Source organism: Dipteris shenzhenensis, chromosome 2, assembly GCF_047967505.1.
Source record: "Dipteris shenzhenensis isolate YYH24624 ecotype China chromosome 2, Dip_SZ_1.0, whole genome shotgun sequence".
Classification (NCBI taxonomy): domain Eukaryota; kingdom Viridiplantae; phylum Streptophyta; class Polypodiopsida; order Gleicheniales; family Dipteridaceae; genus Dipteris; species Dipteris shenzhenensis.
The window spans coordinates 21476973-21503452 of record NC_141597.1 but is presented as its reverse complement, the minus strand read 5'-3'; the positions used below and the strand labels follow the sequence as shown (position 1 = coordinate 21503452).

General features: G+C 46.7%; 1 protein-coding gene across 3 annotated transcripts in view; it reads left to right on the top strand.

Annotated features, from left to right (window-relative positions):
* LOC147904475 (Metallopeptidase M24 family protein) overlaps window positions 1–26480 on the top strand; it is a 138744-nt gene that overhangs the window by 2310 nt on the left and 109954 nt on the right. For all 3 annotated transcript variants that reach the window (XM_087386756.1, XM_087386754.1, XM_087386751.1), the window contains exons 2-6: window positions 566–691; window positions 922–1041; window positions 1192–1467; window positions 8105–8277; window positions 8595–8876. In XM_087386756.1, the coding sequence (XP_087242882.1) occupies window positions 566–691; window positions 922–1041; window positions 1192–1467; window positions 8105–8277; window positions 8595–8876 (977 nt within the window). The remainder of the gene's footprint in view (window positions 1–565; window positions 692–921; window positions 1042–1191; window positions 1468–8104; window positions 8278–8594; window positions 8877–26480) is intronic.

The following is a 26480-nucleotide window of genomic DNA, read 5'->3' as shown; positions in this document are numbered from 1 at the left end:
GAACCAAAACTGGGGTGAAAGGTGGGCTGCGTGTAGTTTAAAATGCGGTCCTTGGACTCAGGCTTCTTGGACAAAATTCTCCTGGACCTCAAGTGCATGTATGAGATCCCTGCGAAGGCACACCCTGCCTCAAATTCAGTTCTGTATTTTCTGTCAGAGAATTGGTTCCCAGAGCTATCCCTCCGGTTGGAGGATTAGCCTTATCAGTTTTGAAGACCGGAAATTTGCATTGACTCATGCCCCTCGTCTATGCAAAAGGCTGATCTCTTTTTGATCGGGGAAAGAATACTTCCATTTCATACGAGCTTTTAGATTGTCCTAGATGGCCTATATCTCAAAACAAGCTTGGTAGCAATAGGATAGCATGCTAATCATATCTAATTCCTGAGTGTGTTTTGGAGTAACACCAAATACATGGAAAGGACTTATTTGACATAGTGCTCAATTTCAGTGCTGCAATGGTTGCAGTTAGTGAGGTTCTTACTATCAGGGACATTGTGTTTTGTTTCTGATGTGCTCTGTTATATGCAACGATCTGACTTTTGATGCCGTGGATTGTCAACAGGGTGAATACACTGCAGATTGCTTCACGCGCCGAGCTTATATCTCCGGTTTTACTGGGTCTGCAGGTACCGCGGTTGTAACAAAATATCATGCAGCCCTTTGGACAGATGGTCGCTACTTCTTGCAAGTACATGTTTCCTGTTTTTCTCAGCTTCCTTGGTTTCATTGAGTTTGCTTGCTGCATTAGTTTGAAAGTTGTAACATCTTGTTCTTTGCCTTACTAGTTTTAAGCTTTGTTGGAGGCAGCAGATAAACATAGGAAACTGATGAGTTTATGATTCTTTGTTAAACGGATATAAATCTCACATTTGTTGTTTGTTTGAAGTATATTTTTTTGAGTCTGACAGTCTGCTGCAGGCAGAAAATCAGCTTGGCTTGGACTGGCAGCTTATGAAAGCAGGGATGCCTGGAGTGCCGTCTTATGGCGAGTGGTTGAGGGACCGGTTGGATCCAGGGTCCAAAGTTGGCATTGATCCAGTAAGCTGTGTTTTATATTGAAATTTTGGTTCTTTCACCAATGCGATGACTGTATGGAATAATACCACAAACATCGTGCTTTCTTATGCATGTCACTGTCATTAACACCACATTAATTGATCCCATGGATTTCTTGGTGTTTGTGGTCAGTTTCTGTTTTCATCTGAGGCAGCAGCTGAACTTAAGAACTGCTTGCTTGAGAAAGGTCACAATCTTGTCTTGCTTCACTCGTCAAACTTAGTCGATGATATATGGGGTGATGCAAGACCAAGCCTGCCATCATCACTGCTCAGAGTGCATGACATCAAATATGCTGGAACAGACGTGACGTCAAAGATCCAGAACTTGAGGAAAGATCTTGTCTCTGCTGGTGCTACTGCAATAATTATCTCAATGCTAGATGAGGTTGCTTGGTTGTTCAACTTGGTAAGAAGAACCTCAACGACAGTTCAACAGCTCAGAAAGTTACTCATTCTATGACTATTTGCATCCTCTCTAAGGATATATTTGCAGTTAATTTTGTGCTACTAGTTTCTCTTTGCAGGTAGGTAATGTAGCTAAAATATAAAGAGACAGATCTAGGGATTTATTTAATTCAGCAATTTGCAACTACAGTGTCAAGTTTTCTTGTTTTCCTATTATACCATGCACATGCTTGATATCAATCCACTGTTGGGGTTCCTGATCAGTTTTAGTTGCTCAATTCGGAAGGTCTCCTCCTACCTCCATAGGAGGAGGTGCCGACATGTAATCAACTATGTGCAAGGCACACCATGAGGCAGCAGGTTAGGCAACATATGGGCCAGAGCTGGGCCCCAGACAAGATACCAGCAACATGTCGGCCCTGTAGGCAAACTCTTATGTGGCATTCGGCCAGTTGGCAGGTCAGCGGCTTGTTAGCCATGTGGGAATAAGCCAGGTAGCTGCTTCGGGGAGTCATAGCCAGAGATCTAGGGTCGGCCCTAGATTCCTGTGCCAGAGGTCTGGTCATTTGGAGAGCTCTTGTCCGTCTCTGCATCATGTGCGGCCCTTGCGTCTCAGGTTGGAGAGAGAGAGAGAGGGGGAGAGAGAGAGAGAGAGAGGGAGAGAGAGAGAGAGGAGAGAGAGAAAGAAAGATATATTAACGTCCACGGGAGGCCTCATGGGCCTATGGGACAAAGTACACAGAAAAGCGAACTCATACAAGCCTCAGTTGGCTGAAGCAAAGGGTATGCTAGGACCCTTGCTGAGTATTAATCTATGCTAACAGAATCATAATCATAGAGAAAAAAAAGGTCAACTACAACTGCAGAGTGGGCCATATCAATCAATCAATCTATCGACGTGCTGGGACGAAACCGAAGCCTGGTACAGTGATGGCTCTCTGGTGGGCTGCGAAGATGTCTCGTATTTGCGTCTGTCAGGCTGTCTCGCGTTGTGGTGGGGGATGCGGTCTCCTCGCTCTCTAGGCTACGTCTAGGGTGACCCCTCGTCTCTGTCGGTCTCCCCTGAGGAAAGCTGTGATAGGTCGGACCTCAATAGAGTGTATCCTGGGGGCTCTCTGTTGCACATGTGGCCTTTGTGCCCCTCTCGGTGGTACTGTGCTGGCTGCTCATCCAGACTGTTCTCATGTCGGCTAGCTCCTCCTCCTCCACTCCCCTATGGTTGGGGGCTGACTTAAATGTATAGAAGTCTGTGACGTGTCACTGTGCCCGGTCACCCTCTATGTCCTGTAGTGGTATGACCATCCCCTGTTGCTCTTTGATCTGTCGTAGAAGCGTCTCCCTGTGTCGTCGCATCTCCATCAGATAAAGCCCGATACAGACCTGGTCATGGAAATGGATTAGTCGTGACAAAGGACCGAAGCCACTCCCCTCTAGGTAGAGACAATGGTAGCGTCCCCGAATCTCGTAGTAGGTTGGACAAAGACAAAGAAAATGCTCCTTTGTCTCAACTGCCCCCAGCGCACAGTGTGTGCAGACCCGCTGCTCTCTGGGTATTCCCGTTGCTCTCCCTGCCTCGATCCTCAGCTGGTGGGACGAAACCCACATCTGACCAATGGCAATCCTCAGTGCATGGGAGACTCCTCTATCCTCGAGATACTATGGTCTAATAATGAATCCCTCCTCTGATACTCTTAGGAAGTGGTTGCGATAAAACTGGGTCTTGGTGGGGAGCTCTTGGTCCTCCCCCCCAGTTCGGGATGTGTGAAGCTGGAGGAGGTCTAACCATATGATACGGTTGATCTCATCTCGCGGGATCGACTCACAAGGTGCATCCATGCTGTAATGAAAGGGGGGAAGCCTATCCATGTGGATACCGTGCCTGGCAAGCCATGTAGATATGCGTGCATACCATGTGTCTACCCCGCTCTCAGCGAGTCGTCTGGATGACTCTAGGGCCAACCTCGGAAGTCTCCAATGGGGTAAGTCCTAGACTTTGTGGATGAAAGTCACTGTCTGAAAGATGGCATCAACCTAGAGAGGTGTCATGGCGAACTCTGCCTATACTATCTCATGTGGAACTGAGGGCTTACATCGGATCATCCTGGATCCCATCGTCACCTGTAGCCGCTTGAAGCTCCTCCAATCTGTCCTCGGAAGATCGCACCCCCAGAAAGGTGCTGCATACATGACAGTCGGCTGCACTAGTGTGTCGAAAAGCCAGCCCTTCGTCAATGGATCCTGGAAGTGCGCCTGGAAACACTGCCGCTCTAGTCTAGCCAAAGCACTACGCCCTCGTGAGAGTCGTGCTTGGGCTGCATGTTTCATTGTGAAGATGGGTCCTGTGAAGACTGCTCCCAAATATGTGTATGACTGCACTATCTCCACTGGTTCACCACGATAGGTGAAAGTAAGTTGGTTAGTCACTGCTTGTGAGGTGTTGAAGATCATAACCTTAGTTTTCCCAAGGTTGACCGTCAGATCTCTCTCTCTGCAAAACAACTCTAAAGCCTCTAGATCTCTTTGCAGCCCCTCGACTGAAGAGGATATAAGGACTATATCATCAGCATATAACAATATCTGTACAAGGAGATCCCCTAGTAATGAGCCCTCGCCACCTAGGCGATCTATGAAAGATGTGATCTCATCAATGTAGAGTCCAAAGAGAGTTGGTGAGAGAGGGCAGCCCTACTCCACCCCAATGGTGCTCTGATAGACTGCCGAGAGAGAGAGAGAGAGAGAGAGAGAGAGAGAGAGAGAGAGAGAGAGAAGTAAGATCGATGGGTCTGTGAGACTGTGAAAAATCCTGATACAAACAAGCTGTGTGGGTGGAGCTACTAAACGAGCATCCACTCGAATGCAGAATGCAAAATGATAAGTGCTGAGTGTCATAGTGCTACATAGTCATGTTAGAATGATGATTGCCTACACAACACTAACATCCACTCGTCTCATGGTCGTAGCTCTGCGTCTGACAAGGGCTACTGTAATCCCTATCGGGGGAACCCCAACAACTATGAACAAGGAAGGAATATCCCCAAGTGTAATCTGTGCATCCATCCTTTGTCTGAGTTGTCACGCCGCTGGCTCTGTGTCTCAATCATGACGGGGCCTCGTGGTATGGGAGTCCACATGGTTTGGCTAGAAGAAATCAATGATTTAGCTCTGAGAAGAGTCTATTAAGGAGGTCTGCTTCTGTCTCTGTGATCGAATTAGACGCTCTCGGTGTTTGACTGCCTTGTGAATGAAGGTGGTTAGGCATCTCTGGTCTGGAATGGAGAGAAAGTAGGACAATATCCCAGAACTGCCTCTGAAGAGGCAATAGAAGCGTTTTCGAATCTCATAGTATACCGGGCATCTGAAAATGAAATGCTCCTCTGACTCAATATTCTGTGTACAATGCGTCGCATAATGTGCATAAGCGCCTCTCCCTGGGCATACTGTTAGCCCTGCCACCCTCAATGAGAAGTCTATGTGAAGAGACCAGAAACTGCCCAATAGAGATCCTCAGTGAGTGGGGTAGGTGGATCTGCATATATGAAACCCTCCTCTGTGAAGTGTAAACAATGATCCCTGTAGAAGCTGAGCTTCACTGGAAGCTCACTCGGTCCCAACCAAGTCGTGAAAGTGTGTCCCTGCAGCATTTTTGAAGGAGAAAGGCATCACACATCAGCTTACAGTGAGACTTATCCCTTAGCAAAATGCAAATTTGAGCAAAAAAATAGAACTCTCATGGAGATGGATAGATGCATGCTAACTAGCTAGAATTTGCCTCACAAATTTTGGCTAGAAGGGCTCATGTGTGCCAATTATGTTTTGAATTGGGCTCCCAGAAAGGCTTTAATGACAATCACTCCCTGTGAGGCTTGGTAGAGGATCATTTTCGTGTCTTTGGATGTGTTGCATATGCCCACATGCCTGTGGAGTTTCGACATAAGTTGTCATATAAGGCACTAAAGTGTATCTTTGTTAGGTATAGTGCAGAAAGCAAAGGCTATCGTCTTTACAATCCTACCACACGCAAGATTTTTGTGAGTAGAGATGTAATCTTTTTAGAGAATTCAGCTCATACACATGTTGAATTCACTATTCCAGCTTCTTTAGATGATGTTTTTGAGGGGTTCCTTCCTATTGCTTTTGGTTCCCCAGTTGATGCTCATGCTGAAAATCAGCATTTACAGCAGCCTCCACCTACTCCACATGCCCTGTTTCAGCCACGTGCTGATTTTGTTCCTCCACAGACAATGGATGATGTTGTTAGGGAAGAGATTCAAGAAATACATGCAACAAAAACAGTTTCGAACTGGTTGCTCCAAACTCTCAGGGAGAGTAGACTTGAGTCACCTTTGCCTGACAGGAGTCAAATGAGGAAATAATTGCAGATTTCAAGGCTGAATTGAAAGCTGAATTTGACATGACAGATTTGGGCATGTTAATTGGATAGATTCAACATGCAAGATTGTAAGCCTACAACCACTCCCATGGAGCCAGGGCTGAAGCTTACTATGTATGATGCAGTTGAATTAATGGATGCCACACTTTACAACTAGGCTGTTGGATGCCTCATTTATTTGTGCAATACACGGCCTGATATTCAGTATGCAGTATCTTAGGTGAGCAGATATATGCACAGCCCAAAGACAACACATTGGCAGGTTGTAAAACGCATCTTCCATTACTTGCAAGGCACATAGTCTTATGGCTTGATGTTACCGGGGGGGGGGGGGGGAGACTTGCATATGCATGCTTACAGTGACTCAGATTGGGCTGGGGACTATGACACTAGGCAGTCCACAAGTGGTAATTGTTTCTTTTTGGGCAAAGCTTGCATTTCTTGGCTGAGCAAGAAACAATCAACTGTGGCTACTTCCTCATGTGAAGTTGAGTACAGGGCAGCTTTCACAGCGACAGTTGAATGTGTTTGGGTGCGTCATTTGTTTGCTGATCTTCATCTCTCATTGGAGGGTCCTTCTCCGATTCTCATTGATAGTCAGAGTGCTATAGTAGTGGCAAAGAATCTTGTGTTTCATGCTTGCATGAAGCACATTGAGGTTCATTATCATTATGTTAGAGAGAAGTTGCATGCAGGGGAGATCAGTATGATCTATGTGTTAACACATGGCAATGTTGCAGACATCTTCACCAAAGCACTTCCACGCGAAAAGTCTGAGACATTTTGCAGTGCCCTGAACTTATCTCCTTTTGGTGATTGATCAATTTCTTGTACATCAGCACATTGGCACTGTAGGATGGTGTTAGAATTATTGCCATAACTCTAGGCAGTGACCAATGTAATCTATAAGTGTGTTAGGGGCACTTTTTCCTCACTAGAGGTCTTCCCTTCTAACCACAGTTAGTGGGTTAGTGTGGTTTTGTCACTTAGACAAAACCACCTCCACACTACTTTGTATCTATCTTATCTATCGCACTCTACGATTGCTCTTGCTTGCTCTCTTGCATCCTGCTTGCTCCATTCTTACAGGTAGAGGAAGGAGAGAGGGGCTACTGAAGTACTTGTTGAGATGAAGGAGAGAGGGGCTACTGAAGGGGATAAGGGGGGCAAGATCCGAAGAAGGGCCTATTGATTTGCCAAAATTGCACCCACCTAAGACCAAAACCCATCTTTGACGAGGGGCAGTAGGGACAGGGGGTGCCATAAGAGCACGCTATCGAAGGGGGTGCCACCTAGAGTCTTCTTGGGACTTTTCTTCTTCTTTGGGTAATCTCTAGCGAAGTGCTTAAAGAGCTCACAAATTTGAGGCTGGCCGCAAGTCTCAACTCTTTGCTGAAAAAGAGAGTCATCTAGTGTCTGAAGCATAATACGGTCATTGGAGATGTTAGGGTCAGCAACAGTGACCGTAACCCTCGGGACTCCTTCAGCCCTGGCTGCCTCTGCTTTGTAAGAAGGCAAATCAGGGAGAGGGGAAACCTTTGTGACTAATCCGAAGGAGGCTTCAATTGTGGCCAAGAGTAGGTGGTGAAATTGTGGAAGACTGGGAATCTGAGGAACAAAGAGGTGACCCATCTATCCTCCTCTACCAGGTCTAATCCTGTTATTGGAGGTGAGAGGAAGATCAACCTGGAGCCAAGTGCTAAAGGACTAGCCTAAAGCACCACATCTACGACTCTGGGCGAATCAAAACCAACCTGGAATAAGTCTTTTCCTAGCAGGTGAATATTTGAGAGGTGCGAAGAGAGGTCTGAGGGAAGGATAGCAAGCATCTAGTCCATAGCTTGAGTCCTAGAATGGTAGGATCCATGAAAATGGAAGGGTAGGATCCATGAATGTGCGCGAAGAGGGTAGTGGAGCTCTCAAGTTCCATGTTAGATTTTGAAATTCTATTGTGATCTTTGGTTATTTGCATTTTGTGTCTGAGATAAGGATAATTTTCTTTATAACTATAGTGCTACTGATTCGTAGAAGATTCATGTTTGTTTGTCAGCCAACCATCATATATATACAGATTTAAATAATTTTTAAAATGCATAAAGAACAACCAAATTCTGAGAGCAACTTTAATTTTCACACTGGTTCATGTATTCCTTTCTTGCGTTTAGAAGCATAGGTGCTCTTTGGCTTCCCTTCAATGGATTGAGCTGCATTTAAAAGGAACTCTGAAAATGTTTTGCTTGTTTTGCAGCGTGGTAATGATGTGCCTCACTGTCCTGTTGCCTATGCTTATGCGATTGTAGAGCTTGAGACTGCAACGTTGTTTGTGGAGCCAGCCAAAATTTCAGATGAAGTATCTTCACATTTGAAAGATGCACGAGTTTCTGTAAAGCCTTACAAAGAGTTGCTTTCAGACTTAGAAAGGTGGTTGTGATTCATATCTTTTAGATTATTTTGAAGCTTTAACTTAGTGGGCTCTTCCTTTGCCTTCCTTTCATATTATAAAGGCAGAGGAATATAATACACGCCCTTTTAAGTACATTATTTGCAGGCTGTTGGCATGAAGATAGACAGGTCTTAACAAATCAGTGCTATATAGAATTAAGAATTAAATTAAGAATTAAGCATTTGGCATGAGTCTGATGCTTTAAGCAGAATTTTTGTTGATTGCAGTAGGAGGACCTTTTTGTCAGACATGTTGCCATGATGACACAAGATATTTGATTGCCTATGTTTTCCAGGTTGGCTTCGAATGGTTGCAAGCTGTGGTTGGACTCCTCTCGTGTGAGTGTTGCAATCGCGAATACTTTTGATATGGCATGCTCAACGTACTACAAAAACTTAGATGGCGACGTACAATCTGATCAATCTGACGGCAATTCACAATCTTTTGGGTCGGAGCATTGTAAAGTTGAACAAGTGAAAAATAGTCCCGCTGCTCTGAACAGGACTTCACCCATTACTCTAGCAAAGGCAAAAAAAAATGCTGCAGAGCTTGATGGTATGAGGCGAGCACATCTAAGGTTAGTAAGTAGATTTTGCCTAATCTTATGTCGATTTGTTATTGCTTGACAAGGTTTGTTCAACGAACTCACAAGCTTTTTGTTTTCTATCACTCTTTCCAAATCTTCCTTGATGATACTATTGTGTTTCGTTCTACTTTTGTAGTTTTACTGGTAGCAACATCTGAGCGTCACTCATTTTGCATTGGCTGAATTGTCTAACAGAGAGAGTTTCTTTAAGTTCCATGGAAGGTTAGGTTCTACTATGTTTGAGATCTGGTAAACTTTTTTTTTGGGCCCTGGTTTGGGGGTGTGGGAGCTTATCCTCATCAAGCAAAATAGAAACAGACATTACATACCAGAGGCTAGGACCCTATTATCATGCAATGGAAAGAAACTATGGAAGAAAACTTGAAATAGATGCAAGAAATGAAGTCATCTCCGTGGTCTAGGTAAGGACCCTTGAGACCTGTGATGTCTGTGAAAAATGTTTGAGATCTGTCTCTGCCCTCCCCTAATTTTGCTCTGCTGGTTTCACAAGTGGGTGTCATGAGGTGGCCCACTGTGAAGTGGTTTGGCATTATGGAGCAGGATTGGGTAGGCTGTGCGGAAGGCTGAAAAAGCCTATGAGACAAATCAATATTACACCAGCGGATCTGTGAGAAGTGCAGCGGAAATGAACGGAAGAGAGAGAGAGAGAGAGAGAGAGAGAGAGAGAGAGAGAGAGAGAGAGAGCACGCCTCACACACACACATTGAGAAGGAGAGAAAGGAGAGAGAGGCACAGGAGAACTGCAAGTGATCTCTGGAGAAAACCCCGCTACAATTGGGGGGAAAACCACGAAAACAACGGGCTGCTCGAGAGCTCGGAACACACAGCTCAACAGCCAAGTGAATTGGGAGCACGAGGGAATGGATGAACTGCTTCATTACCCTGCTCTTCAAGTGATGCTGTGGGCTGGCTCTGTACCTCTGCGAGGCTCCACAAGATGCACTACTGGAAGGACTGCTCCAGCTCCAGAAGATGGGAAAGGAGGGGAGAGGGGAGGCACATAAATAGCCCAGCCCCCCCCTAGTCGGTCAGCATAGGGGGCACCAACCAGCCAGCTCATGAGGGCTGACCCTTAGCCCTAGGGGCCAACCCCTACAGCCCTAGGGGCCGACCACTACAGCCCTCTATATGAGGCTGCACAAGGCCCCAAAGCAAGGGCCTGACAGCCAACAGCCAGGGCTCTAGGGCCGACTGCCCCTAGCCCTCCACAAGGTGCTGCCTGTACCCTCTGCTCTCCAGCCAACCTGCACAAGAGGAAGGGCCAACCCACCTCTGCCCTGCGCCTCAAGGGCCAACTGACATGCCACCTTCCAGCCTCTAGGCCTCCCCAATGTGCATCAAGATATGCCTACACAAGGGCAGCCATGCAAGGCATGTGAACCAACATGGGGCCCAGGAGGACCACACAGTACCTTCCCTAGTCTATCCTCTCGGGGGCAGGCACACCCACAAGCAAGGCCCTCTCTCTCTATGGTGATATTGGGAGATGACCTCTAACACCCCCTCTCAGTTCGTGGATGGAACAGAGACGCAAGGGAGCTGGGTGTGCCGCTGGAACAACTGGAGGAATCCATCGTGTGATGCTTCGCTGCCACTAAAGACCCGCCATAGGTACTGTCAAAGAAGTCCCCCTCGTGGCTTGAACCGCCTCAGCACGATCACTGGAAACCGGGAACGCTCCTAAGCCACTGGTGCTAGGTACACTCCTCTTGTCTGGTACTGGTAGACTGGGTCAACCGGTACAACAATCCAATTGCTGGTACTGGTCAATGAGTCCAACAGAGGATCCTGGAACAATAATCCAACTGATACTGCCTCCGGTGCAAGGTCTACTTCCCTGCATGGGCACTTGTATCGCAGAGCTTTGAAGCCTCCTCTCAAGTCCAAACTGGTACATTGTCGCCAGATCGATGAACTTCAGTGCTCCAATGGTAATGGGCATATAACAACTCACAAGGATCAATCAACTGTGTGTGGGTTCCCGCACTGGAAATCTATTGACCCATCCTGATCTCCAACAACATCAGACAATAGCTGCAACAGAACACTAGGAGACCCCCTTTGGATCTGCCAGAGCATAACGTCCAAACATAATACAAACTGGTAACACACTGCCACCTGAGTCAGTGGGAACAACTCGTGGCTCGAGGTCTTCTTGAAAGGCTCTACCTCGATAAATGATTCCCTGCTTGGTGCACTTGCTCGGTAGGTCCAACTGCCACAAACAAACAATCCTCCATCTGGATCTGGAAAGCCTGCTGGCAGCTCCTGCCAAGTGCTACTAAAAGGTTGGAGTAATCGTGGTCACAACAGTCACACTATTGGCCAATTGGTTACTGGACCCCTCTGTGTTCTTTTGGGGACACTGGCGCCAATAATAACCTTTCTGGCCACATCGGTTACATGTTCGGGATGCCTTGAGAGCTTCTCATTCCTCAGCTCTCAACTGCTTTCTTCCTCTTTGATCAGCTGTCAAAGCCTTAGGCTGACAATCATAGGTACGACCGACGCAGCGCTCCTCCCGGTCAAGCACCATGGGGACCAATTCCTCCTAGGTCAACTCATTTACCCTACCACTCTTCATCAGGGATGAATAGAAGGCCCCGTAGTGAGAGGATAGTTGGGAGAGTAGAGTAATGGCCATCTCCGTTGATGAAATTTGCTTCCCTACCTTTGCTGAAGTTTTTATAACTTGTTGATGTGTTCCTACATCGATGAAGATTTCTTGGGATCCAACAACCTCATCTGGACCTCCAGGGAGACCCTCTTCATGGGAGAGGTTCGGTTATACATGGATGCCAAATGCTCTCGTATACTTTTGACCATTGTCATGTGCTTCACGTGATTAATCACCTGAGGAGTACAATTAAGAAAGATGAATGATCTTACCCTGACATTAACACGGTCCCACAATTGGAATAGAGTCTCGGCCTCCTTTTGAGACAGGATGCCAAGGCACCCCTTGACGGGCGCCAGCGTGCACCAGCCAGGGCGACATGACATACGGAGGATTCCGCTCCGCTTCAGTCTTTTTTTTTTCCCCTTTCCATTGTTACATCCAGTTGTATTTGATTATGTATGATCAGACTTAGGATTCAGCACGGGTGATGATGCTCGTTTCAGTAGCTCCACCCTTACTGTGATTTGTATCAGGTTTTCTTTCAGTCTCATAGACCCATTGGTCTTCCGAAGACACTCTTTTTCAGATGGTATTCAACGTCTTGAATGTCCTAATTTCTTTCTTATAGACAACATCCATTGCATGATGAGTCAATAAAATTTCTTTCTTTCTTTCTTTCTTTCTGCTTATCAAGACAAAATCCGCCATGTCGTATGACTGTAACACAGATTATCACCCGCCAAACGCCATAATTGAGATCATCCAGTTGCCGGTCAATCGGGAACGTGGGCAACACTGGAATTCTAGTCTTGTTCTCTGCCATCTCGGACAAAGTTGCCATGTCGGAGTGAAGAGGACGATGAACTGAAAGAGAAGGTGGATGGGATGGAAGGGATTTGAGGGTTGAAGAAAGGAGAAGGCGGAATAAGAGGATGAAGGGGCTGACAGCCCAATGTACCTTCACACCTCGCTTCCGTCCCTTGGAAACACCTCCTCTATGATATGAAAACACCCTTCAAAGTCACCCCTTTGCTGGTCACCCGAACAGTCCACTCCTCGAATACGCTCCACCTCCGAGCAACACCCGAATCTCCTCTCTCTGTGGTGGCTCAACAATCCCTCCGCCCCTTGGGTCTCAAGCCAACCATGGCTTTGATACCATGTGAGAAGTGCAGCGGAAATGAACGGAAGAGAGAGAGATAGAGATAGTACGCCTCACACACACACATTGAGAAGGAGAGAAAGGAGAGAGAGGCACAGGAGAACTGCAAGTGATCTCTGGAGAAAACCCCGCTACAACTAGGGGAAACCACGGAAACAACAGACTGCTCGAGAGCTCGGAACACACAACTCAACAGCCAATTGAACTGGGAGCACGAGGGACTGCTCCTCCTCAAGTGATGTTGTGGGCAGCTCTGCACCTCTGCGAGGCTCCACAAGATGCACTACTAGAACGACTACTCCAGCTCCAGAAGATGGGAAAGGAGAGGAGAGGGGAGGCACATATACAGCCCAGCCCCCCCCCTCATTTTCCGAGCGAAATCTTCTGTGTGCCCGAGCAAAGGGGAAAAAAAAGCTTCCAACTATGTAAAAATATGGCCAAAATGGATCAAAAGAAAACATAGTTTCACTTAGAAATATGCGAAGTATTATAGCAATGCCTATTTTATACACAAATCTTTACATGAAAGTTTGGAAATGGTGAGTAACATAATGGGATGGCTTTTAAAGAAACCCACATGTAGAGTAGACTTGTCTATGAAAATTTCCTTATGATCCTTCTTACAACTTTTACTTAATAGGGGGTGACATTGAAAACCCTCTCTCAATGTATCTTCATGAAAGGGTTTCTCCAAAGAAACCTCATTGAAGCAAGCCATCAAGGTAGTTTCGCCAGCGAAACCTCTTTGAAGTAGGCCTTCCAACGAAACTACCTTGGACAACATTTTAAAAGTGACATAACTTAACTACCTTGGACAACATTTTAAAAGTGACATAACTTTCACATCCAATGTCCAAAGATAGTCATTCAATCACTCAAATTGATTGGCAAATCCCATTTGAGCACATATATGGGGTTATATTCTAGAAAATCTTGCATATATAGTATTAAATATTACATGTATTTTATGAGAGTGATATATAAGCCCAAGTTAATACTTATTTATAGTAATTTAAACTTCTTTAGAAACATATCCATAAATATCTTGTTATTTATGCTATAAAAACACTAGAAAGCTCTTGTCATATTGATATAAATGTGTTTAATAAGTAAATATATATGCATAATATTATTACATTGAGAGTGATTATGAGGGATGCTTCTTAATGGAATTATTTTTCAACACTTTTTAAAGGTAATAATAGGGGTACAAAGGGATGTCTATGAATAGGAAAGGTGCTGCATCAGCCTCTAAGAGGGGCTGTACTCTCTGCCCTCTAGCCAACCTGCACAAGAGGAAGGGCTGACCTACCTCTGCCGTCCATAAGGGCTGAACTACTATGCCTCAAAGGCCAACTGACATGCCACCCTCCAGCCTCTAGGCCTCCCCAATGTGCAGCAAGATATGCCTACAGAAGGGCAGCCATGGAAAGGCATGTGAACCAGCATGGGGCCCAAGAGGACCACATAGTACCTACCCTAGTCTATCCTCACAAGGGTGGGTACACCCACAATAGAGGCCCTCACTCTCTACCCTAGCCTCACTCACTGGGCGGGCACACTCACTCTCGCTACGGTGACATCAAGAGATGACCTATAACAGGATCAACCCCCCAATGTACAGAGTGTGTAGTACATCCCTAAGCATCCTACTCACAGTTACGCTGAAACACATTTTAGAGCCCAGCTAGGCCTGAAACGCCGCTTCAGGCAAGATTTTATTTTGAAACGCGTTTTAGGGTGTGAAACATTTCAGGACCCTGAAATGGCTGGCTGAAACGTTTCAGCCAGTCTGAAATGCGTTTCAGGGCACAGAAACGGCCCATTTCAGACAACAAAGTGTCTAGGGTCTCGAAAATCCGCCACCAACCGGATTTTGGTAATTTTGATTTCGATTTTGGCCTCCTGTGCAATGTTTCACTCCTTCAGCCTCATACTCTCTCCATACTCAAGGTCTTCCAGCCCTCCTTGAGCCCCATTCACTCCTTTGTACTCCTTTCTCTCATGGGCGCTGCTTCAGCCCTCCATCATCATCTACTCCCCTTCAGCCCTCCTTCAAAGCTCAAACTCCACTCCTTCAGCTCTCTTTCAGGCTTCAGCCCTCCTTCAGCCCCCTCTTTCAGCCCTCTCTTTCAGCCTTCTAAGTTAACTTCCAAGTTCTAATTTGTAACTTGTTTTGAGTTCTAACTTCTAAGTGACGTTGTGGTAAATATTATGAACTATATTTTAAGTTACAGGTAGGCTGTAGGTTGTAGCATTCTAAATGTGGGTGTTCTCATCTCAAAACCCCCTTTTCTAAAACCCCCCCTTGCTGACGTGGCATTTCCTCGTTTCAGCCCTCCCAAAAATCTCAAAACGTTTTTGTTTCCGTTTCCGTTCCCCGTTTCCCCTAACTATGATCCTACTAAAGTAACTAGGAAAAAAGGCACAAATGCTCAGAGTCTATGAGACCATCATCAAGATCTAGTCATGAGTGAGTCAAGCTCAGTGTGGGCTAGCTAGGGTCCCATTGAGGGTCGTGGCGTCTCTGGAACATATATGAAATCTAGAGCTATTGTCCTCGAATTCATTACATAGACTTGACTCGTGGTCTTTGTAATGTTGCTAACTGTCATGATGCTGTGGTGCTGTGGATGGGGCACCTCGAGGACCTACCAATGCTCGAAGAATCTGTATCATTCAGGATGGCTTGTACGAGCGGGAGATACTACTTCCACTTTGACTGTGCATCATGACAATAAGATTTTAGTACATCAAGGCCAATTGATTATATATCTCTCATTACCTGTCTGTTTGTGAATGGAATGCACTAGACATTTGGAGCTTGGTGCCGATATTTTCAAATAGGTCCCTCTAGAGATGCGAGGTGAATTTGGAATCCTTGTTTGTGGTAATGGTCTGTGGCAAACCTCCAATCGGATACCAATACCTGATGAATAAGCGGGTTATGTCTTTTGCGCTGGTTGTCTGCTTGCAAGGAATAAGCATATAAAATTTACTAAAGCGATCAACAATGATTAGATACTGAGTGTTTCACGTACCTGCAGATGCTAGAAGGGGTCTCACGAAATCCATGGTGATGTTCTAAAAAGGGCCTTTTGGCAAACCTACTCTCTTTTGACTTTCACTTTTTGGCAAATTTGACATCTCTGGATATAACTATACACATCCTTCTGCTCACATTTTTTGTCAGTAAAAGTAGCGCTCTAGTTTCTCCAATGTGCTATTGATGCCTCTACAGCCACTTGTGAGGGCATCATGGAGAAGAGCTTGTCCGCTTTTCTTTAAGCACACATAGTCTATGTTTGTAAAAAGCCTCCCATCTTGGATTGAGTAATGGCTGGGAGTGAGAGTCGTGGTGCACTGATACCGAGTGTCGAACTCCATTGAATCCACGTACTGTGCCTTCATAGAATCAAGGTCTTTCCCTTGAATCTCGAGCACAATGGCCCCCTGAATTATCTAAATGGATGCTTTTCTATTGAGAGCGTTGGCAACGGGTTATTCTTTCTACAGACATATTTGATCATACCCCCGAATTGTTCAAATATTTGACTCCATCAGGACTGCCGATCACTCACTGTGAGCTAGGCATTGTTTGAAGCTATTTTTGGGCTTGATGATCTGTTTTGATTGTGAGAGTCCGTCCATAAAGGAACGGCTTCCAGTGCTTCAATGCCTGAATCATTGCAAGTCACTGTCATAGACATGTCATAGATAGAGTATTTCTTTTCAGCATCATTGAGTTTTCAGCTATAGTAAGCCATTGGCCTATCTTCTTGCCGTAGAATTTCCCCAATGGCCACATTTCTTGCATCCATGATGAGCAAGAATGGATCATCGCAAGAGCTATTTTCTTAACTGGAGTTATAGTGGCCAACCGCTGTAAATCGTGAAAGGCTTGGAAAGCTGCACCTATAAGGGGAATATTTTACCAGCGTGTCTTAATCACTTTTAATAGATCTGTTAAGGGTGCCGAAGTGGTGGAAAATACGGGCATGTGAGAGCTATAGGCCTGGCAAAGCCCTACAAAGGATTGGATCTCTTGAGCTGTCGTGGAGACTGCCCAGTTGAACCTTTTCTGGGTCCTAGTGGATGCCGCCTGTGCTGATGATATAGCCTAGATATCAGCCCAAACTCACTCTTTTTGGCATGGAGATAGAGCTGATCTCCGCGTGGTATTGCTTCTACTCGTTGAACTTTAAGTAGCCTCCCGTGATGCTTGCTTTAGCTTTTTCATATGGAGTCATTTTTGGCTTAGATTCCTCCTTTTGACAGACGATTGCTGGTTGTCTTTCTTATGGAAGCTATTGTCCTTTTGTTGAGGACCTTTACTTGCTGGAGCCTGGGGTTGAAGATTGCTGCGAGGCTTTGGCTCCTTGTCAGACCTGCTTAGGCTTTCCCCTGTTTAGCATCATTTCCTAAACGGGTAAGCGGGTAAGCGCACGCTCATAGGTGAGCGGGTCAAAGTTCGGACAGAGAAGTGAATATTGGAGTCCGAACCCCTAATGAACTGGCACCCGATAACGAGAGGTCGTAAGATTAGCTTCATCTTGCTAGTCTTGGACACTCCTTATTGCTGAGCCAGTGTGATAACCTTATTGCTACAAGTCAACATTGGGAGACCGTTCTAGGATAGATTAGAGAACTCGTCTTTCAAATTCAGCATGTACTCAGGTAGTAGAAGCTGAGCTTTGAGGTCGGACACAAACTATTCTATTTGAAACTCGTCACATGCGTGGTTGGGTCAATGTAACTACTGGCTCAATGATGCCACCACGTAACTGCCTCACTTGTATGATGAGACGTGGACCGGGTGAGCGGAGTAACCTTGGCTGATGTCGAAGTTGGTGTGGCTCCGGGAATAGTGGTGCTCATGCTAGCGTACATGGTGGCCAACATCTGTCTATGCTAGAGCAACATGGCTTCCTGGTCGAGTTTGTGCTACTTCTTGGCTTGGGCCATCTCATCGCATTTAACCGCCTCCTCCTGCTTGCATTCCTCGCACATCAATAAGAACAGTTTTTTGAAATTAACATTCCCTCGCTTTCTTCTGGTTTTTTCTCCCTTTGTTTCTTTTTTTTTCTTTGAGTTCTTCGTTTCCTCCACCTGCTTGCCTTTTTCTCCCAGCTGCCTGAAGTTTTTTCTTCTAGCTGGGCTAGGAGGATATCGACTATGTTCCATGAGCTTCTCTAACATTTCTTTAGTGCTGGGCAGAAGCGGACTTTCTTTGTCTTCTCTGGACTCCTGCTCCTCTTCTCTCCTCTGCTGCTCCATGATGCTGGTATGTGTGTCCTTTCTAGATCTCAATACAACCATGCCCTCACTGTAGTCAAGCTCGATTACAGACCGAAGCTTTGATACCAATGTAACATGCAGCGGTTAATGATCGTTTAATCGCAGTGAGACCTTCTTCAAACCTTATTGTGAGGTGTATGCGTATGTACCACATAGAGGGAGAGAGAGAGAGAGTTTTAAGGTTAGAGAAATGGAGACAACACTAGATTGGGTCCCTATACCCATTGAGGGCCTCTTTCCCCAAATAGGGAAGAATTTGCTTATACTTGGAGAACCTGTAAATATAAAATACTTCAAACAATGAGAGCTGACCCACAAATGCTTGAGAAACAGACCAGCCACGACCAAGGCCTAACGCTGCCCACATTGTCAATGTAGACCACTGTGCAAGGCTATCGAAGAGGCTTTGTCCTGTCCATGGGCATGCAACAGAGCTGCGCGAGTGAGAGAGAGAGTAAGGGAGGATGGAAAAACAGAGAGCCATGGAGCTGAGAAACTGAGTGAATGCTGAAAGAGAGCTGAAAATTGAAAAGGAAAAGCTGCTGAAACATAACACCAAACTTCTACTCTGATCCCGAGCTATGGTGCTGCGTGGACACCTTCTTGGATTGCAATTAGGGACTGCTGAGATTGCTGCCGTCCTGCAGGGATCTTGGAAGGGCTAGAGGCTCCACCGGGGCTGGAGAGGAAGGCTGAAGACTTGGAGGCTTTGGATGAGAAATGAGGGTTGCAAGGCCCCCTTTAAATAGGGTTTGGCCAACCCAACCAGCCCAAATCAGATGACCAGCCAGTCGGCTGGTTGGCTGGCTAGGCCATAAATGCCAGCCCAAATGCTGTATAGGGATGGAAGGGCAGCCTATATAAGGCACCTTCCCTAGTGCTTTTCCCTTTGCTTGGAGCTGCCTCAGGGGGCCCTTTTGGGGCTTCTACCGTGGCTGCTCCTGCCTTCTTCCAGAGGCCAGCCCTTGGGGGCCCTTCTGGGCTGAGACCTAGGTCTAACTAAACCCTAAGATGGAAACATCAACTTACTGAGTTCTCCAGTGGGTACTAGTGAAAATGGACTGATCTAAATCTCTTGAGACTGACCTACGTAGCTCGTGTCTGATTGTTCCTGGACGAGGGCTTACAATGGGGTCCTAAGCATACAACAAAATCACCTAGATTAGTGCAGGGGTGCATGTGACGCGTGTTTTGTTCGGCTCTCATATGAACATGCATTTTTGTACTCTCCCGTAGAGCGACGATGTGGTTATTTGTCTAGGGATATCCACCTCTTAGATATCAGCCTTGGATGTGGATCCCGCTTTAGTAGCCCTAGCCCTTTTGCTTTCTTCAGTCTCATAGACATTTTGGTCTTTTGAAGACATTAATAAACTTGCTTTCTTGACTCTAACTTCTAAGGAAAGTTTCCAAAAGTGTATCTAAAACTCCATCAAACTTTCCTCATATTGCCTTGACTTTTTCGATATGAGTTTTTTCTTGTATCTTAAAAACAAAAAAGTTTCCTTGAGCAATTCAAGAAATCATTCACACTCTCCAATAGGTTGCTCTTGGGTTTGGTCAACCACCCATCGTAACAAGTCATACTTCTCAAAATGCAAGGTTGCCAAGGCAAGCTTTTCAACATGGGCCTTGGGTATTTGAAAGAAATACTGCTCAAAATGCCTCACCCGTTTCAAGAGTTTATCTGGGTCTTTGTCCCATCATGTCCGGGAAATTAAACCGGCTTCTACATGGATTTTTTGTTGACATTTGGTGGAGACATTTCTTCTACATGGATTTTTAGACTAGAGTATTTAAGTGGCCCACTAATCTCTCACATTGACCACTCTCAGCAAGGTGAAGGAGATGGATCTCTAGGTGGTGGTTCAAGTGGTGAATAATCAGGCTGCTCCACAGAGTTGAAACATGGTTCCTATGATGTCTCATTTGCATGGGCTTCCCTTGGCTTGACACACCCTCACCATGAAAGGGTTGACCTTCATTTTTCATTCCTTCTTAGGATGCCATTGTAAAATATTCAAATGATGGTTCCTTCTCAAGGGGCCCGCCGCACCCCATCGTTGCATTAGGCCTTTTCAACAAACGGGGGCTGCATTTCATGGAGCCTCTACTGCTCTCCCGCCGTGGAAAGCATTATATTATTGTGAGCACAGTCTTCGTTACCAAGCGGACTGTACTGCCCGAACGGTGGCCACTTGCTTAGTGGAGAACATCTATTTATAGCTTGGATGCCCACTTGAGGTCGTGATAGATCATGGCCCTGCATTTTGGGGAGGTGTGTTACAGATTTTGCTTCCAGGGTTTCTGTGAAGCACCGGTTTTCGTGAGCTTATTATCCTCAATGCAATGGCCTAGTGGAGAAGATCAGTGGGACAATGTGCAATATCATTGCAAAGATGATTGAGAGAATTAGAAGTGAATGGGAAAAATGGCTGCCTATGGCTTTGTGGGCTTATTAATACATGTGGTTACAGGTTTCACCCTGTTCCATTTGGTATATGGAATAGAAGCAATAATCATGAATTCCCAGTTGGGATGATAGAGTTCTCATAGAAAGTTATAAGAAGGGTGATTTGGTTCTGAAATATGACAGCCGGCTTGAACACCAGCTGGACAAGGAGTTTTAGTGAGCTGGGAAGGACCATGTGTCATCTTGAGAGCTTTCACGATTGGGATGTTTGAATTGCAGGGACTTGGTGGAGACATATTTGGTGAGCGAGTAAATAAATTCTGCCTTAAGAGATTTAAGGCGAGGAAATAAAAAGATGCAGAAATTTGTGGAGAGACATGTGAATAGCTCCTGTGGTTAAAAACATGACTATTTCGGCTTCCGTCTGCAAGTATGCTCCTGTACTTGGCACCCGGGGAGGAATATATTACACAAAACTTTAGTTTGTGTAAAAGGGCGTGTTTGAGTGAGTGTAACCCCTCTTTGCTGTGGATCTATAGGAAGAGGGAGAGTCTTAAATGCTTGGGCGTGTTCAAAATCTGGGAAATCGGACTAGCCAAGGGGGAGTTATGTAATGAAATGTGGGTGGAGTCAATCATGTATTCATGGGGGGGTAGAACATTTAGGTGTCTAGGAGATTAGGATGTGACATAAATAAAGTCAGACAAAACGTCTAGAGGATAAGGTGATGGGACAGGGGGAGGAGAGAGGAGATTCTGCACTATGCGCACTGGCAATTCTACCAGGTCCAGAACAAATAGGTAAAGGGTTGATGAGCTGCTCCCTACTCCTGAAGCCCCCCTCCTTGCCATAGCTTCCCCTCCCTCCCTTCCACCCCGCCTCTGCCTCCCGTGTCACACCTCCTTCTCCGCCTGCCCCTTCCGCACCCCTCCCGTTGTTGCTCCTCCCCCCCCAGGCGCCTTCTCCTCCACCCCGCGCCATCTTCTCCTCTCCGCCCTGTCTTCTCCCCCCCTGCGTGCAGGCTGCTCCCTAGCCCCGCCCTCTTCTACCTCCTCCCCCCCGTGCGCTTCTTCCCTGCTCCCCTTCTTCATCTCTCTCGCTGCCCTGCTTCTTCCTTCGCTTCCCCCTCTTCCCACAGGGTCCTTATCCGCCCCCTTGCGCTGGCTTTTTCCTTCTCCCACCTTTTTTCAGCCTTTGCTTGGAGCTGCTGCAGTGAGGTGGACCAGCTGCCTGTGTCGGGGCTGGGATGAGTCTCGAGGGTCTCCTTTTGAGCTTGCACGTTGCTCGAGTTTGCTCACTTCTCAGCTTGAGTGTCAGCCGGTCTGCAGTGCTAGCATGGCTTTTTTCTTTTCTTTCTTTTTGGAGCTTCGGGTTCATTGTTGACACTTGGAAGAAAGAGAACTTGGTGGCGACTTTTGGCTGGCCAGAAGGGCTCAAATTGAAGCACCTTCGAACCCCCCAGCCAGCAAGGTTATTTTCTCTCCCCAACACAAACAACAAGGCAAGCAAGCAGTTCAATCCCTCTCGAACAGATTAGTAGTGGGCCGATAGTAGGGCTCAGAGCCAGATCCGCGACTAGTTATAGGAGAGTTTAGCATTATAGGGGGACCATATCTAAGAGGTCACCATCTATGGATGAGGAGTCTTCCTTCTCCAGCTACGTTCACCCAACACCACCCAGGCACTACTTGAGCAGAGCCCCATCTACCTTGGCCTGCACCTGGTTTTCCTTTTCCCCTGGTACCACTGCTTTACTGTAGAGGACGTGAACTCGTCCCATCATGTGCCTTGCTTTTCGGTGACGCTTCGTTTTCTAGGACTTCCCAAGGAGTACAAGCCCATCCTCCCCTCCATTGGCAGAGCTTTGGGCACAGTACTCGAGTCCCCCCCAGAGTAGCCACGTTGGTGGTGGCAGATGAGGGGGTCCCAAGATTTAGATTGGTGATAGAGGACCCAGAGTCCATCCTGGAGTGGATCCTTCTCGAGACTCTCGAGGGGGGTGAGCTACGTCAGAGGATTGAGATCTCAGGATTATTGGGATAGTGCCTCCGATGCAGAGAGCATGGCCACCTAGCCAGGGATCGTTCTCAAGGCCAGAGACGCCCCTCGGGCAGCTAGAGGATCATCAGCGAGAGCCTCAGGTGGATAGGCAGAGTCACTCGTGCATGCATCAGCAACAGTCCCAGACCCCCTTGGGGGAGCCCTCCAGTGGAAAGTGGACAAAAGTGGAGCATAAGAAGAAACCAAGCAAAAAGACCCTGAAGAACCGACGAAGGAGAGTCCATCACAAAGCGAAGGAGAAAGCTGAGCGTGGGGTAGTCTCTCAGTCTCAGGGAGATGAGGCCATGGAGGAGTCCATGCCCTTGGTAGATCCCGTTGGGGAAGGGACCAAGGGCATGCAGATAGCCACTTAGCAGCCAAGGCCCAGGAGGCGTGTGGGGCCCCGCTCGCCAAGCCGACAGACTTGCTCCAGTAGTAGAGGAGGAGACCCTGGGTTCTTAGACCAGATCCCATAGATCGGCTCCATCCTCATCCTAGGCTTCTTCTTTTGTGTCAATTGAGGTTGGGCCCCCTCCCTCCCATCCCCCTCTCCGCCGCCACCAGCTGCCCCACCTTCCACTTCCGTTCTCCCTCCCCCCCGCACTCATCCAGCTGTTATCACCCTCACCACCGTCCCCCCCCCCCCCCCCCCCCGCCTCCGACCTGGCTGCCCCCTTCCCTGCCCCCATGCCGAGCTCCATCTTAGACAATGCATGAGCCTCAACCCATGTAGCATCTGAACTACCCACCGAAAAATCTGAAGTGCAAGAGAGAAAGGCATAGTGCTCTTTCTCAAAGTTGGCTGCAACATCTCCCCCATCATGAGAATGTGGAGCTGATGCATCTGACACAGCCATACCTGAGTCCCTTTTCTTCTCTTTCGCTATGCGCTTCTTGCATTCTCCAATATAGTGACCTAGCTTCTTGCAATAATGACAGATGCCCCTCCGATACTCCCACCCACCATCCCGATTGGGCCACATACCAACCAGGTCATTTGAGAGGATCTCTTGCAGCTACACACCTTTAGGACTTGGTTGGAGCCGAGGGAGCTTCTAGTGAAGCTGAGTTTCTATAGAGATTACTGTCTTCGCATTTCGGAGGAGGGATTCATAACACCACTGGGGTACACTGAGCTTCAAATGCCTCACTCACTACGGATCTCCATCGGACAGTTTCGGGTATCATCACACCGCCTCCGCATAGAGAGCGGCAGAGCAGAGGGGATTCCTAGGGAGCATCGCTTATGCATACCGTGCGACTGTCAGGAGGTTGAGTCGGAGGAGCATTTTATTTTCAGGTGCCCAGTGTACTACGAGATCTGAGGTCGCTACCACTGCCTCTTCAGAGACGGCTCTGGGCTCCTTTCGAGATTCCTTGCCTATCCAGATCAGAGATGCCTTGCGGCCTTCATTCACGAGGATATCCGACATAGAGAGTACTTACTCAGGCGACGGGGCTTGGTCACATCATCAGACACCTCTCAGAGCAGGATCACAGAGTTCTTCCCATCGAGTGACATTGATCGTTCAGTCTCTAGCCGCCGACGTGACAGAGACCCCGACCTGACGATCGCAGCATGACACACGAGACAACGAGGGGATACACAGATCACTCTGGGGGGCCTCCCGTCATTGTTTAGACCCGATATACGTCCCACAGGAGTCACGGTGGCTTTGGTCTTGCGTCGAGCCTCGTCCAAGAGACCGAGACGCACGGCATCCCTTGACGGGCACCAGCGTCCCATCACCAGCTATGCACTAGCCAGGGGGACATGACATACGGAGAATTCCGCTCCGCTCCACCAGTCCTTTTCTTTTCATTGTTACATCCAGATGTATTTGATTATGTATGATCAGACTTAGGATTCAGCACGGGTGATGATGCTCGTTTCAGTAGCTCCACCCTTACTGTGATTTGTATCAGGTTTTCTTTCAGTCTCATAGACCCATCGGTCTTCCGAAGACTCTAATAAAATTTCTTTCTTTCTTTCTTTCTTTCATCCACCATATGCGTATGGGAAAGCTCTCGCTTCAAAAAGGAAACTCTGGCATCATTTCTTGCTGCAAACATACTCTCTATTATCTCCCAAGTTGCCATAGATGTCTTGCATGACCAAATGTGAGGTATAATGAACCTCTTGACAGAGAGACAAATCACTGAAAGAGCTTGTGCATCTCTAGAGTCCCATCTTTTCTGCTCTGATGTGGGAGCTCTTGGAGCGGCTGCTCCAACTACTTGTGCTGCATTTGCACCTCTACCCCTACCTCCAGTTGTAGGAGTCACAGGTGTAGCCGCTGTATCTGGTCTTGCTTCATCTCCATTGACATAATCCCAAAGATGTCTGCCAACCAAGATATTGCGAACCATGAAACTCCACAAGGAGCAGTTGGTGCCATCCAACTTATCCTCCTGTGTGAGAACTTCGAACACCTCATTGGGGTTGTTTTGAGCCATTTTCACCAAATAATCTCAAAAAATACAGCAAAGTGACCAAGTAAAATCCCTTCCTGGGATGTAAAATGCTCAAGTAAAATCTGCAAAGAAAATATGCCCACAGTGACAAATACTGTCACAGCCTATCAAAAGCTCAAAATGCACTTCAATACTCTATTGAATGCCCATGCCCAAAAATCTGCAAATAGAATCTGCAAAAAGTTGCAAAAGTCTGCAAATGGACTTGTATTGAGTCCATAGCTGCTTGCAAACTTCCAAAATGCTCTTTTACTTGCAAAATTGCACCCCAAATGCAAAAGCCCCAATTTCTTGTGGGAAATTGCATACAAAAGAGGGCAAATGATCTGAAAGCCCCCAAATGTTGCACAAATTGCACTTTGCCTGCAAAAGCCCCAAATTTCACTGTCAGATTGCAGTGCAATTGCAAAAGCCCAAAAATTATCTAAAACTTGTAGAGCTACTGCAATGTCTGCTACAGCTTCAAATGTGCTCCCAAAAGTGAAGCCCAAGAATGGCTGATGCACAACTGAGCCTGCAAATGAATCCTGCTAATAGATGACGGACACCAGACACCTTCAGTCTGCAAAAATATCTGCAAGTACAAAGCTGTACGGAATTCATATAGTGTACGAATGACTGTACGGAATGTACGGCGAAATTTGTACGGAGGTTGAAATGCGGAACTATACGGCTTGTACGGACGGTATGGATGTTGAAATGCGGAACTGTACGGAAGGCGAAATGCGAAACTATACGGCCTGTATGGACAAACTAACGCGCAGGTACGAAAATCCGTACAGTTGTACGGACTGTACGGACAGAGACATGTATGGTACGGAAATTGTAGAGTTGTATGGATTGTACGGGTAGAATGGAGCTGTACGGACGTCCAGGAGCTAAAGCTTGGTGATGGAGCAGAAATGCAGGAGTTGGAAGCAAGAGGCTGGGAGCAAGGAGCAGGTCCGGGAAGGAAGTGCTCTGATACCAAATGTGAGAAAAAGCAAGAGAGCAAGAGTGAGCAAGATGGAGAGTGAGCTGAACGTAGTTCACTCCCGAATGTCAACTGAATTGAAGTGAATGAAGTATGAGTACAAGAAAGAGAGAAGGGTTTTATCTAAGTGACAAAACCCTATCTAATCACTAACCATAGTTAGAGATTACACCGTGGTTAGGGGAAAAAACCTCTAAGAGGGAAAAGTGCCCCTAACTCACTTATTACATTACATTGGCCACTGCCTAGAATATATTAATAATTCTAACAGGACCTATGTGAGGAGGCTGAGATCTCACCGTACGCAGCCGTCTACCCGGACATCATGAATTTTTCGAAAAGTTTTCCTTGTTGGGGACTTCAACGCAAGGACATGTACATGCTAGATATCACTTATAGACTTGGGTGATGATTCTATCTTATTACTAGATGTTGATATAGACGAGGCAGGGATGTCTCAAGTCTCTGCTGTAGACAGATGGCGGGCCCCAGTCACATCCTCGTCTTGAGAACGGGAAGCAAAAGATGAAGTTTTGGGGCTCTCTATCCTATTGTGAGGGAGACCTTGCTGCTGCGTTGAGGGTAAATGCCCT